We start from the raw sequence: 14,020 nt of genomic DNA on the forward strand, positions 1-14,020 counted from the left end.
CAGGTGGATCACTGGGAGTTCAAGACCAGTCTGGGCAATATAGCGAGACTCCAGTCTCTACACAATAAAAAAAATTAGCTGGGCATGGTGGGAACACCTGTAGTCCCAGTTACTTTGGACGCCAAGGTGGGAGGATCACTTAAGCCTAGGAGATCCAGGCCGCAGTGAGGTATGATTGTACCATTGCACTCTCGCTGGGCAACACAACGAGACCTCATCTCTAAAACAACAAAAACACAGTAAAACAAAGAGATACCCAGGTGGGCCTCGATGTTCACCCTGCACTGGTCACAGAGCCTACCTGGCCTTACCTTGGGAGGGCTGGGGCTGCGTGAAGGAGGGCTCTCATGTTTGTCCTCTACAGACTTGTGTGGCTTCAATATTTTAAAACGAGAGAATATTTACATGTTTCTTATATAAAAACAACATTGCTCTAGAGGTTGGGAGGTGACCCCGAGAGGAGTCTGTGCCTGGCGGGGACAAAGCCCACCACGGGGTTCAGAATGGAGGTGAGGCGTGCAGGAGGGTGGAAAAATGGCCCCCTCTTGTCATCTGGTGGGTTCCGAGCAAAGGAAAGGTGTTCGGGATCCAAGAGTCTGGGCAGGTTTGCCTGGGTGCTGTGCCTGGTGTATGGCCTGGCGCTGAGAGATACTTCACGCAGGGTATCTCCATGAGCTGATCACAGTCGTCACCTGAGTTTATCATATGCATCCCCTGTCCTGGGCTCCCGAAGACACCTTGGGCTACCTGGAGGTGAAGAACAGGGGCTGCCATAGGACAGACTTTGCATTCAGTGGAGTAGGGGCCTGTGGAGGCAGCACCTGACCAGATGGGAGAGGCCACTCCCAGGTGGCCCTGAAGGATGGTTGGCAATTGGCCACTGTAAGAGCGGATGGAGGAAGGGTGTTCCAGGCAGCTGGAACAGCAAGTGCTAAGGCCTGAGGGATGAGAGAGCCAGCCATGTTCTGGGAAATGGAAACAGAGTGAAAAAGGGAGGTATAGGGGGAGGTATGGGGGCAGGCAGGCAGAGAGGGACAAAGACAGAGAAGAGCCAGGAGGAGGCCCTGCCACACTAGGTGCCTGAGCTCCACCGTGAGGGGTGAGGAGGGGTTCCAGCGTGGAGGCCAGAGTGGAGGCCAGGGCAGCAGTCCAGGCTGGAGTGGACCTAGTGTGGGGTCAGGACCTAGCAAAGGAGCTCAGCCAGAGGTCTGGACAGCAGGGAGGAAGCCAGGCCAGGAGGGCCGGGGAGTGTGGGGAGGTGATAGGCCAGGCCAGGGAGCCCAAGGGCTGCCTTTGAGGCACAGGAAAGCCAGTGGAGAACAGAGTTCAGCTGTCCCCCGCACCGCCCTGCCAGAGGCAGGCCTCACTGGAGGCTCAGGTAGAACCAACGGGCAGCCAGTCACCCCACCTGGTCACAGCAGTGGGGAGAAGTGGAGGCCCAGGGCAGAGTGGTGGGGTACTGGGCTTTTGGGGGTCTCTCAGTTAGGCTGTGGGCCCCGAGATCTCCAAGACGAACCTGAGTCAGCACTGTGGCGGCCGCGGCGGCTCCGGCCTTCCTTCACTCCCTCCCTCCCACCCCGGCCACTTGGGAGAGTCATTTCATTTCTCAAATTAAAAATCCATTTTGTGTTGTGAATAATAGATGGAATGAGCCCTGAGAGGCCGGGTGGAGGACAGGAAACTGGTTGGGGGCGTGTTTTTAGGGCTCAGAAGATACCACAGGTCTGCAGGGGAGGAGTGGGGCCTGGTTGCACAGGGTGGAGGCTGGCAGGGCACGTTCTGGAGCTGACACCCCGCTGCAGCACACTGAGGCAGGGAAAGGGGTTCATCCCCACCCACATGCAGGCCGCAGGAGAGAAGCGGGTCTGACCACAAGTGGGCTCTAGGCAGGGCCAGGCCTGGCGTTTGGGTGGGCAGCCCTACCTCAGATCAAGGCACTTACCAGCCCACTTGGTGAATGTGCAACAGATGCAAGCTGTTGGTGAGAGCACGCTGTCCCCAGGGAGAGCTCCATGCCCAGAACCTAAACCAAGTGATGCCCTGTTCGGCAGCGTGGCTGAGATCTACCCTTGGTCAGGGAGGAGAGAGACAGTCAGGTTCTGAACCCCTCATCTCTGCCCCTTGCATCCCCTCAGGCCTTTTCTCTTCAAGGCAGCTCTGGCGGCATTCTACTGCTCCCTGAAGCTGGGCACCCAGCTGCCTCACTCATGGCTTGGCTGGGTTTAGCTGGGCACTGCTGTGGCCTGTCATTCTCTTGCTCATGAGTCATGGGGTCACCTTGGTAATATAGGGATAGGAAGAGATCTCCCAAGAGAGTGAGCAAGCTACAGGTCAGATCACTGGTGCCCTACTCCCCTAGAGCACCAGATTCCCTTACAGAGAAGGCGCCGGAGAATCAAGGAGGTGGGCCTCCGACCTCTCTTTATTGGCAGTCTGTGCGGGGTGGCCAGGACTGAGGGGTCAGAGGGCCAATTCCAAGTCAACTCCTGTAGGTCCTGGTTGCTACTCTCAGCCCGGGGCTGGGGGATGAGATGAGAACAGAAAAGGTGAGATGGAGCCAGGCAGGTCGCCTGACAGGGAGTCGGGAGGCCCATGAACAGATCAATAGCAGCTGAGTCTGGGAGAGGGTGGCTGGAAGGGGGGTCCCAGAGCTGACCTGGGAGGGAAGAGGAAGGGACAACGGAGGGAAAAAGGAGGGAGGAGAGACTGAGGGCCTGGGACTGCCCCCACCCCAGCACCATGACTGGAGCAGAAGAGTCCCTAGGGAAGCATGTTTGCCTCTGTGCCTTTCTGTCGGAAGAGTCGGCTCTCTGAGACAATATCCATTTTTATATTTCTTGGAAATTTCACGGCATTCATTTCGGGGAAAATAAAAGCTGTCATTGCTGGAGAAATGATACCAATCAGGGCCTGAAAAGGCTGGAAAATTATCCTCCTGGAGACGGGAACATTGAGGGAAAAATGCAGATTAAAAGCACAAAGAGCCACTTTGCCACCTCCCTGCCCTCCCCTCCCCCCTTCATGGAATCACCACATTATAAGTAATTCCATGTTTCCTCCTTAGAATTAATAGGACCCAAGAAGGATGCCTGGGGAAGAGGATGACCCTGGGGTGGCCAGAGATGGAGGCAGGGTATCCAGAGTGGGGGCTTAGAGATGGAGAGATGAACAGGCAGGGGAGAGGCAAGACAGGGACAGAGGCCAGCACTCAGGGCCAGGGCTCAGGAGCTGGGCAGATGTACAGCCCCCAAGGAGGGGAACAGGATGATGGATAGTTTATCAGAGTCCCTACCTTGTCGTGATTTTTATCAGATGGCTCTCCATGGCTCTCACACATTGTTTAGGCCAATCCTACAGGCTGGAGTCGGCAGACCTGGGAGGGCTGATGCTTTGTGGGGTCCCCTGCTAGAGACACCAGAGGTCGGTAGGGTAGAGAAAGCAGAGATTCCAGAAACAGTATCAGTCTTCCAAGGAGCCCCAAGTTCTCTGTGTCCCATGAGGGCCAGGCTGTCTGACCAAGGCAGGGAGGCAGGTAGAAGAGGGCTCTGCCTCCAGGCAGTGGGGAGATCTCGCATTGAAAAAGCCAGTTCGGGCCCGGTGTGGTGGCTCACGCCTGTAATCCCAGCACTTTGGGAGGCCGAGACGGGCAGATCACGAGGTCCGGAGATCGAGACCATCCTGGCTAACACGGTGAAACCCCGTCTCTACTAAAAAATACAAAAAACTAGCCGGGCGAGGTGGCGGGCACCTATAGTCCCAGCTACTCGGGAGGCTGAGGCAGGAGAATGGCGTGAACCCGGGAGGCGGAGCTTGCAGTGAGCTGAGATCCGGCCACTGCACTCCAGCCTGGGTGACAGAGGGAGACTCCGTCTCAAAAAAAAAAAAAAAAAAAAAAAGAAAAAGAAAAAGCCAGTTCACCTGGAAGAAGGCAGGGGGTGGGTAAATTCAGAGTCCCGGCACGCAGCCTGCCCTCCCATCAGTCCACATACCAGGGTCTTGAGGCTCAGGGCTTGTCTGAGGCCGGAGGCTGCTGGCCAGAGGAGGCAGGCTCCAGCCCTCCCTGGCTCCAGCAGGGAGACTTCGCTCATTCTTCTCTTGGCCTTTTCTTCCTACCTGGGCCAGGGACTTCCTGAGCCATGGTGCCAGGGCCAGCCACGGCTGGGGAGGATGGGGAAGGGGGCTGCAAGCCCTCTTCTTGCAGGAGTCCCCACTGAGCTCCCTTCACCAGGGGCTAGGCGAAGTGAGCGAGGCCAACCAGAAGCCGTGGTGGAGAGCCGATCCAGGACAGGGGTTCCAAGGAGGACAAAGAAGCCGGTAGTGAAGGTGCGCTCTGCGCCAGGGACTGTGCCGGCAGACACAGGCACTACTGACACCGCCCCCAGCCCTTCAGAGGAGTACTTGGCCCGTCATCTCCAGCTCCAGCTCCTTTTCTTCCTACCTGGGCCAGGGACTTCCTGAGCCGTGATGCCAGGGCTAGCCACGGCTGGAGAGGATGGGGAAGGGGGCTGCAAGCCCTCTTCTTGCAGGGGTCCCCACTGAGCTCCCTTCACCAGGGGCTAGTGGGCGGCTGGGAGTGGGGACACTGGATCGGAGGGAACCCCTCACGGCAGTACTCGCTGCCCTCACTCGTCTTGGAACGCGGCTGGACCCGGAGTCCCAGACCGCAGCCCGCGCACGACCCCCGGGAACCCGTCTCCGCGGGCCGCCGACCCACGTCCGCGCTGCGGCCCCGCTGCCAGGTGGCCCGAGAGACGCAGGAGGAAGGAGGGGCGCGCGGGGCGGGCGGAGGAGGGTGGAGCCGCCCGCGCGCCCCCTCCCTCGGGCCGGCAGGCGGGCGGCGCGGCGGGCTCGGCGCGGCGGCAGAGGAGGCGGCGGGCGCTGGGAGACACCGGACGCCGGCTCAGCTCCACTCCGCTCCGGCTCAGGCCCCTGCTCGGGCCCGACCCGCTCTGTCACCGCCGGCTCGGGCGCGCACCTGCCGGGTAAGTGGCGCCCGAGTCCCTGTCGCTGAGGCCACCATCGCGGCCACCTCCGTCGCCGCCGCCGCCACTGCGCGGAGCCTCCCGGCTTTGTCTGCGTCCTCTCGGCTGCGGCTCCGGCTGCGGCTGCGGCTGCGGCTCCCGGGCTCGGCTCTCGGGCTCCGCGGACTGCGCGGCACAGCGTCAGGGCTCGGGGCTCGCCGGCCAGCTCGCTCCCCGCCGGGGGTGAAACTTCGCCCAAGTTTGGGTTCTGGGGAGAACCTGTTGAAGCCGGGAGTGGCTCGGGGCGGGGACAGAGATGGTGGGAGTGGGGGGAGGGCACCCGTCTCGGCTTCTCCATCAGGGCCGTCCAGGGGTGGGTTGTGTGTTCGCCACCCTGGGGCGCTGGCGCGCGCCTCTAGGGAAGGGGCGAGTGGGCCGTCGGGCCACCGAGCAGAAGGAGCCAGCGAGCGGGATTGGCGTGGTCAACCCCGCGGACTTCCACGAGGACAAAGTTTGGTTCTTTGGCCGCTTTGCCGAGCGTCTGGGTCCAGAGCGGAGAGCTGAAAGTGCCGCATAGACGCGCCCCTGACTGCACCTCCTCACTCCAGCCTCCGCTCCTTCCCCCACCCCACCCGGCCTTGGCTGGGGCAGGTCGTGGGAAAGAAAGGCGAAGGGAAGAGGGACGACCTTTCAATGAAGGCCCACTACGTGCCAGGCCCCTTGCCTGGCGCCTCTTGCTTCCAATAAGAGCCCTCCCAACCCTGCGGCTCTCAAGCCTGCGCAGGGAGGGGACAGGGGAGAAGACTACACTGTGCACGCGGGGGTGGTGGCCCCGCCGAGCCCTCCTAATCCCTGGTTTCCGCAGTGAATGAGGCCCAAGGCTGGGGCCTCTGCACCCAGGCCTGTGTGCCTCCTCGCGGTGCCCCTGAGCCCCATCCGGCTGCGGCGCCTCCAGAGCCAGCTTCTGCCCTTCCCGCAGCTGCGGCCCCGGGGCCATGCGGAGGCCCACGAGGAGGCCGGCGGCCACGCGCATCCCGTAGCCCAGGTGGCCCAGGGCTGCACCGCGGCGGCCTCGGCGCCATGGAGCCCCCGTATTCGCTGACAGCGCACTACGATGAGTTCCAAGAGGTCAAGTACGTAAGCCGCTGCGGTGCGGGGGGCGCGCGCGGGGCCTCCCTGCCCCCGGGCTTCCCGTTGGGTGCTGCGCGCAGCGCCACCGGGGCCCGGTCCGGACTGCCGCGCTGGAACCGGCGCGAGGTGTGCCTGCTGTCGGGGCTGGTGTTCGCCGCCGGCCTCTGCGCCATCCTGGCGGCTATGCTGGCTCTCAAGTACCTGGGCCCGGTCGCTGCCGGCGGCGGCGCCTGTCCCGAGGGCTGCCCTGAGCGCAAGGCCTTCGCGCGTGCCGCTCGCTTCCTAGCCGCCAACCTGGACGCCAGCATCGACCCATGCCAAGACTTCTACTCGTTCGCCTGCGGTGGCTGGCTGCGGCGCCATGCCATCCCCGACGACAAGCTCACCTATGGCACCATCGCGGCCATCGGCGAGCAGAACGAGGAGCGCCTGCGGCGCCTGCTGGCGCGGCCCGGGGGTGGGCCCGGCGGCGCGGCCCAGCGCAAGGTGCGCGCCTTCTTCCGCTCCTGCCTAGACATGCACGAGATCGAGCGACTGGGCCCGCGGCCCATGCTGGAGGTAATCGAGGACTGCGGGGGCTGGGACTTGGGCGGCGCAGAGGAGCGTCCGGGGGTCGCTGCGCGATGGGACCTCAACCGGCTGCTGTACAAGGCGCAGGGCGTGTACAGCGCCGCCGCGCTCTTCTCGCTCACGGTCAGCCTGGACGACAGGAACTCCTCGCGCTACGTCATCCGCGTGAGTGCCCTCCCCACCACCCGAGCGCCCTGCCGGCGGCCGCGGATCCGGGGCGCAGTGGCTTTGCCCAGGGGTCCCTGTGCGCGGGAGGCGGGTGCGTGAGAGGAGAGGAGGGGAGAGGCGAGCAGGAGAGGGGAGGGGAGAGGCGAGCAGGAGAGGGGAGGGGAGGGGAACGCACCGCGGCAGAGCGCGGGAGGAGGGCGCAAGTAATTTCCCTGGGGGTAATTGCGGTGTTTAGAGGAGCCGCGGGAGCCGCAATTTCCCAGCCCTCTGGCAGGCTGTGAGGGCCAGGAGGGAGGGGCGCGCCGGCGGGCTGGGTTGACATCTCCGCAAGGGCTGGAGCTGGCCCCGAAATTAGGGGTCCCAACTGTCAGTGGGGGAACTAGGAATGCCCCTGACAGATAAGGAAAGTGCAGACGTACAGGGGTAAGATTGGGCGCCCGTAGGCTGGGACAGTCAGGGATGGGGCTTTGGCCATCTCGTCCTGGTGGAAAGAGGGGCTGGGGTCTGCGTGCTTCTGGGACTGTACTCATGGATGTCTGGTTGCTCTCTGGGCATTGGAGTGGGAATTCCCTTTGTTTAGGGAACCTGAGGTGTGGACCTCTGACCTCTGGCCCCTGTCTCCCTCCCCAGATTGACCAGGATGGGCTCACCCTGCCAGAGAGGACCCTGTACCTAGCTCAGGATGAGGAGAGTGAGAAGGTGCTGGGGCATGGGATGGGGAGGCAGGGAAGGCCTGGGGCCCCAGGAGGGGTGGATCCAGGCTAGGCCTGTCTCTCCCTGGATGAGCCCCCTCCCCTGGTGCAGATTCTGGCAGCATACAGGGTGTTCATGGAGCGAGTGCTCAGCCTCCTGGGTGCGGATGCTGTGGAACAGAAGGCCCAGGAGATCCTGCAGGTGGAGCAGCGACTGGCCAACGTGAGCAGACCCGGGCTGGCGGCTGCCCTGGACTTGAGAGAAGGCATCATGGAGCACGGCTGGGTCAGCTGTGATCTCTCCCAACAGATCACTGTGTCAGAGTATGATGACCTACGGCGAGATGTCAGCTCCATGTACAACAAGGTGACGCTGGGGCAGCTGCAGAAGATCACCCCCCATGTGAGTGTGGCCCAGTCCTCGTGGGCAGGCAGGGTTGGGGGCAATGCTGCTGCTGGGACTACAGGGTCATCTCTCCCCAGAGATGGGCAAACCCTTCCTTGGCCATGGACTCTTATGTCCCCTTGCTGCCTCTCTCTGCCCCTCTCCCTGTCTTCTGTGGCCCCTGCCACCCCCAGCCTCACTGTCCTTGTCCTTGGCCTCACAGTTGCGGTGGAAGTGGCTGCTAGACCAGATCTTCCAGGAGGACTTCTCAGAGGAAGAGGAGGTGGTGCTGCTGGCGACAGACTACATGCAGCAGGTGTCCCAGCTCATCCGCTCCACACCCCGCCGGTATGGCTGCAGATCTGGCATTTTCTGCCCAGCGGCCACTAGATCCTTGCCCTGCATGCTGGACCTATCTGCTGGGTGGGCTTTACATTTTCTGCTCTGCATATCTGGGATGACCCCCTGTCCCTTCTTTGTGGGGTTGTCTGGGTCCTGGGTCCAGCCGCAGGTTGGGGGGCACAGGTGGGGGTGGTGCCCTTGGTGGCCCACATGCATGTCCGCCTGGACACCCACTGGCTTCACCTGGCCCCCAGGGTCCTACACAACTACCTGGTGTGGCGCGTGGTGGTGGTCCTGAGTGAGCATCTGTCCCCGCCATTCCGTGAGGCGCTGCATGAGCTGGCACGGGAGATGGAGGGCAGCGACAAGCCACAGGAGCTGGCCCGGATCTGCCTGGGCCAGGCCAACCGCCACTTTGGCATGGCGCTTGGTGCCCTCTTTGTACATGAGCACTTCTCAGCTGCCAGCAAAGCCAAGGTGGGCTGCCCTTGTTTGGGTGGGGAGGATGGTGCTGAACTGAGGGTGAAGCCCTCCCGAGGCCATGGTCCTAACATGGGGAGCCCCACATGTCCCCCTGCAGGCAGGGGGACCAGGCCCTGCTAAGTACTCAGCTGATTCTGAGGCTCCAGGCTACTCCTCCACAGGCCTCCTCCAGGAAGCTCATGTGGACTATCAACTGCAGGTGGACCTCCCTACCAGGCCCCAGCCCTCCTTCTCAGGCACGCGCGGGAGGCGTGGCCTTAGGGATGTCCATGGTCATTGCGGGGGCAGTTTCCTCTTCTGTCTTGTGAGCCCTCGGGGGTGCAGGGCCTGGATCCCCACCTCCAAAGTATCCTCTTGGTGTTCAGAACTGAGGTTTGGGCTTAGAAAGTGGTGCTTAAAGACAGGGGTACCCCTCCTGCCAGGAGTGATGGACCAGAGTGAAAGGCTGCTGGGTTGACCCTTGCTCCCTGACCTCTGACCCTGCAGGTGCAGCAGCTGGTAGAAGACATCAAGTACATCCTGGGCCAGCGGCTGGACGAGCTGGACTGGATGGATGCTGAGACCAGGGCTGCCGCTCGGGCCAAGGTGAGGGGACCCTGTGCCATTGGTTGGTCCTATATACATTGAGCACGTACTGTGTGCCAGTGAAAGAGAACAAAAGGGGCAAAAAGGGCTTCATAGAGTTGACTAGGCCTGCCTCCCCAACTGTGAAGCCCACTCCCAGGCTGGCCTAGTGTTCCCTTCCTTGGTGAGTAGGATGGGGTGGAGGCTGTCTCCTGAAGCCCCGTGCCACCCTCACCTGCCCTCGGCCTGCAGCTCCAGTACATGATGGTGATGGTCGGCTACCCAGACTTCCTGCTGAAACCTGATGCTGTGGACAAGGAATATGAGGTGGGCCCTGACCCTGCCTGCCCTGCCCATCCACAGCCCCTGTACTAACGGCACTCAGGAGGGCAGGTGGCCTGCATGGCCAGGATGTCGCCCAGTCTGCAGGTAGCCCTGCCCTTGTCTGTGGCTGAGTGCCGCCCATGCCTCCTGCAGTTTGAGGTCCACGAGAAGACCTACTTCAAGAACATCTTGAACAGCATCCGGTTCAGCATCCAGCTTTCAGTTAAGAAGATTCGGCAGGAGGTGGACAAGTCCACGTGGGTACCTGGTCCAGAGCTGGGAGTCAGAGAAGGTTGTGGGGAAAGGGCAGGAGCTGGTGGGGCAAATCATCTCACAGCCATGCAGATATGGGGGGGCACACAGGCTAGCACAGAGCATGGGGTGGAGGCCGGCAGGGTGACCCCCAGACTGTCAGGAGATGGCTGATGAGGAAGCTGTGATGTGAGGGTAGTGGGGGAGGGAGTGTGTGCCCCCCATTCACCCCAGCCTCCCTCCACAGGTGGCTACTCCCGCCACAGGCGCTCAATGCCTACTATCTACCCAACAAGAACCAAATGGGTAAGGGGATGTGTCCCTACACTGGGCGGGGCAGGGTCTAAAAGTGGGTGTGTCTCCCACTGAGCACCCCCTTCTTGTAGTGTTCCCCGCGGGCATCCTGCAGCCCACCCTGTATGACCCTGACTTCCCACAGTGAGTACATAGCTTGCCCCGTTTGTGGCTGAGGGCAGGGCTGGCATGCAGACCTTGTCTACCAGGTGTGTGTCGGTGTACTGTGGCTCCAATCGCCCCAGACCCAGCTGGGTTCAGGAGTCAGGACAGCTGTGGACCCTGGCTCCCCACTGCATCCTTGGTTATTTAGAAAAATGTGTAGGTTTGTTATTTGTAACTTCCTGGGGTCTTCCTTACTTGTTTGAGGCTCATTTCGATGTTTCAAAGGTGGCGCAACACTAACGATGAGGTAGGAGGCCAGACCCCCTCGTGGGTGCCTCCGTTTCCCTCCTGTCTCCTCCAGCCCTGTTTCACCGCCCAGCCAGCTCTGTTAGATGGGATTTCCTAAAAGCGGCTGGATAGGTTCCACTGGCATTCACACAGCCCATGAGGAAGCTGAGGCACAAGTGCCCCTAGACCACACGGATGCCTCTGTGGCCTCCCTGGGCCACCTCCTGGCCTGCCCAGGGGACATCCGGGGCCTGGGCAGCAGCATGGGGCTCTCAGAGGGTGCTGACTAGGCTGGCTAGGGCCTGATGCTGCTGCTGTGGGCCCAGGTCTCTCAACTACGGGGGCATCGGTACCATCATTGGACATGAGCTGACCCACGGCTACGACGACTGGGGTGAGGCCTGCTGGGGCCCGAGGGGATGGCTGGGAGGGGGCAGGACAGGCAGTGGAGAGGCAGGGTAGGGGATGGGCTAACTGGGGCTGGTGGGTGGGAAGGGGAGGGCGCTCAGGGTGAGGGTGGGTCTCATCCTGCTGTACTGCCCACAGGGGGCCAGTATGACCGCTCAGGGAACCTGCTGCACTGGTGGACTGAGGCCTCCTACACCCACTTCCTGCGAAAGGCCGAGTGCATCGTCCGTCTCTATGACAATTTCACTGTCTACAACCAGCGGGTGAGACCCCCCACCTGCCCCTTGTGCCCCTCGGGCCTGGTGGGGCACGGGCTGGGAGCATCACGCATACCCTTGTGCACATGCACATGTCTAAACAAAACCTGTGCCCAGGTCCCTGCACACACACTTGGTTCCCGCACACTCATGTGGACACATAATGAGTGTCTGTAGACTTACGGAGGACAAGGGGTTTAGGGGGAAGGAGTAGAGTTGGAGCCCCCCCTCAAACTCTCTGGGCAAGGGAAGGAGAGGGGTGGTGGGAATTAGGGGCTGGGACCCAAGGTATCAATGCCCGAGGGAGGCCAGCCGGGCCCCAAGCAGCCCCCTGTCCTCTTCCCTTCCCGGCAGGTGAACGGGAAACACACGCTTGGGGAGAACATCGCAGATATGGGTGGCCTCAAGCTGGCCTACCACGTGAGCCGCCTGCCTGCGCTCCACCCCAGCTGCGGGAGGGGCGGGGGCTGATGAGGACTCCAGATGAGGGACAGAGCTGCCTCTCCCTGCCCACCCTGCTGAGCTCTGGCCTGGGGTGGGGCAGGGCATGTGCTGGGGACATGGTCCACTGGAAGAGGAAGGATTCACAGGCCTGCCTTCACAGGGAGAGCAGGGAGGGCTACCTGGATGGAGGACAGAGAGGAAGCAGTGCCCAGGGTGGGTGGACATAGCAGGTCCATGCTCTCTCTGTCCCCAGGCCTATCAGAAGTGGGTGCGGGAGCACGGCCCAGAGCACCCACTGCCCCGGCTCAAGTACACACACGACCAGCTCTTCTTCATTGCTTTTGCCCAGGTGGACGGGGTGGGGGATTGGACTGGGAGCCTTGGGGTGGGGACACAGCATCCGGGGTCAGTCCCAGCTCTGCCTTGCCCAGGCCTCGCATGGCCAGCCTGTCTCTCATCACCTGTCCCCTCAGAGGTGATGGCCTGTGGTGCTGAGGGGGCCTATGGCCTTGCGTCCTGGGTGGGGGGCTAGGGGTTGGATGCCTGGCTTCATCTCCCCCTCCTCCCCTCCACCCGGCTCCTGGACCCAGAACTGGTGCATCAAGCGGCGGTCTCAGTCCATCTACCTTCAGGTGCTGACCGACAAGCATGCCCCTGAGCACTACAGGTATGCCCAGCTGCCCGCCTGGCCTCGTCAGCTCCTTGTGTTTGGGGTGGGATTGGGAGCACGGGAAGGAATAAAACTCACTCGTTTGCTGGGGTTGGGGTGGTTGCAGGGCCCCTCACTGTGTGGGTCTCTCCCCACCCCAGGGTTCTGGGCAGCGTGTCCCAGTTTGAGGAGTTTGGCCGGGCTTTCCACTGTCCCAAGGACACGCCCATGAACCCTGCCCACAAGTGTTCCGTGTGGTGAGCCTGGCTGCCCGCCTGCACGCCCCCACTGCCCCCACGCGAATCACCTCCTGCCGGCTACCAGGGCAGGCATGCACCCGGTGCCAGCCCCGCTCTGGGCACCACCTGCCTTCCAGCCCCTCCAGGACCCGGACTCCCTGCTGCCCCTCACTTCAGGAGGGGCCTGGAGCAGGGATGAGGCTGGACTTCCGGGGGCTGTGGGGGAAATATGCTGGGGTCCCCAGACTCTGCTCTAAGAGGGCCAGACCCCTCTGCCAGGCTGGATTGTACAGACCCACCTTCGCTGTGTTCTTGCTGCAAAGTCTGGTCAATAAATCACTGTATGGTTGCCTTGGCCTCTTCACGGGTCCCCAGCGCAGGCGGAGCTGGAGATAGCCGTCTGCAGGGAGGCTAGGGCACTTAGCACAACCGGGACCCTGGAGAGGACCTTCTTGTCTACTGGTTGCCCTGGCTCAGCCGCCTGTGTCTAGCCCTCCTGGACTCTTCTATCTTTTCCACCAACCGGCAATACTTCCCTGGCCCAGCCGCCCTCCCCCAAAGCCTTGCCTGGGACTTCCTGCCCAGTTCTGGGGCACCCCTAATTCAGTCTCATGGCCTGGTGACCCACATTCCAGGGTGATGCTGGGACTTATGTCCCCTGCAAGTCTGAAGTAGGAGAAGCTTCTGCCTTGTCTCAGCCTGGCCCTTGGCCTCAGCCTCTCTAGAAAGGGGATAGTGACCCACACTTACATGGAGGTGGGGCCGGCCCACAGGACATCTCAGCCTCTCCTCCAGTGTGGAGGCAGGCTCCTGGGGCGCAGAAAGCAGAGGACTGGTAGGAATGATAGGCTCCTGGCATGAGGAGGGTGGACAGAGGCAGGGAGTGCTGCCCAGGCTGGAGGCTGCCGACTGGCCCTGCCCGATCGTGGAGGGGCGGCAGGGGGAGGGGGAATTCTCCTATCGGGCGGCCCCACTCAGGGATCCCGAGTCTGCACTGAGGGGGACCAGCAGGCGCCTGCCCTTCCTCCCAGGTCTGCTTTTCTTCCTTCGGGGGTGGCCTAGAGGGGTTAACCCGTCCCTGGGCACCACCCAGTGTGGCCATCCCCATCTCTTGAATGGAAGTGGTGAATTTCTTGCCAGCCCAGCTCTTGTCGTTCTGCTCAGACAACGCCTGCCTGCACCCTGTCCCCAGCCTTCAGACACCTTTAAGAAGTCCTTGTCATCTGAGCCTTGGGCAGGACAGCCATGCGTGGTCCTGCAGAGGAGGCTGGAACTGAGAAGGATACCCACAGGAGTGGCCAATCCGGGATGGGGCAGGGCCCTTCCTCCCAGTCTGCAGGAGGCTGACACTGGGTTCCGATGTGTCAGGGAAGACGGCAGAGGCTCAGTCCTGGGCACCAAGCCGGGCTCAGAGCTGCCTGTCAAGGGCTCCTTTACCGCGTGCTCCTTGGAGGACCCCAGGCC

The 14,020-nt window shown here is 62.1% G+C and overlaps 1 protein-coding gene across 1 annotated transcript; it reads left to right on the forward strand.

Annotated features, from left to right (window-relative positions):
* Positions 1-5,940: 5,940 nt before the first annotated feature.
* Positions 5,941-12,905, forward strand: ECEL1 (endothelin converting enzyme like 1). Its single transcript, XM_050751100.1, has 17 exons — positions 5,941-6,827; positions 7,461-7,529; positions 7,635-7,745; positions 7,833-7,925; positions 8,131-8,255; positions 8,504-8,726; positions 9,219-9,317; positions 9,549-9,623; positions 9,774-9,877; positions 10,120-10,178; positions 10,259-10,310; positions 10,886-10,953; positions 11,106-11,230; positions 11,579-11,644; positions 11,922-12,017; positions 12,259-12,335; positions 12,479-12,905. Exons 1-17 carry the CDS (start codon positions 6,042-6,044, stop codon positions 12,576-12,578), a joined length of 2,328 nt encoding a protein of 775 aa, XP_050607057.1. The 5' UTR covers positions 5,941-6,041; the 3' UTR covers positions 12,579-12,905.
* Positions 12,906-14,020: the final 1,115 nt, after the last annotated feature.

The sequence above is a fragment of the Macaca thibetana genome, chromosome 12 (assembly GCF_024542745.1).
Source record: "Macaca thibetana thibetana isolate TM-01 chromosome 12, ASM2454274v1, whole genome shotgun sequence".
NCBI classification, from domain to species: Eukaryota; Metazoa; Chordata; class Mammalia; order Primates; family Cercopithecidae; genus Macaca; species Macaca thibetana.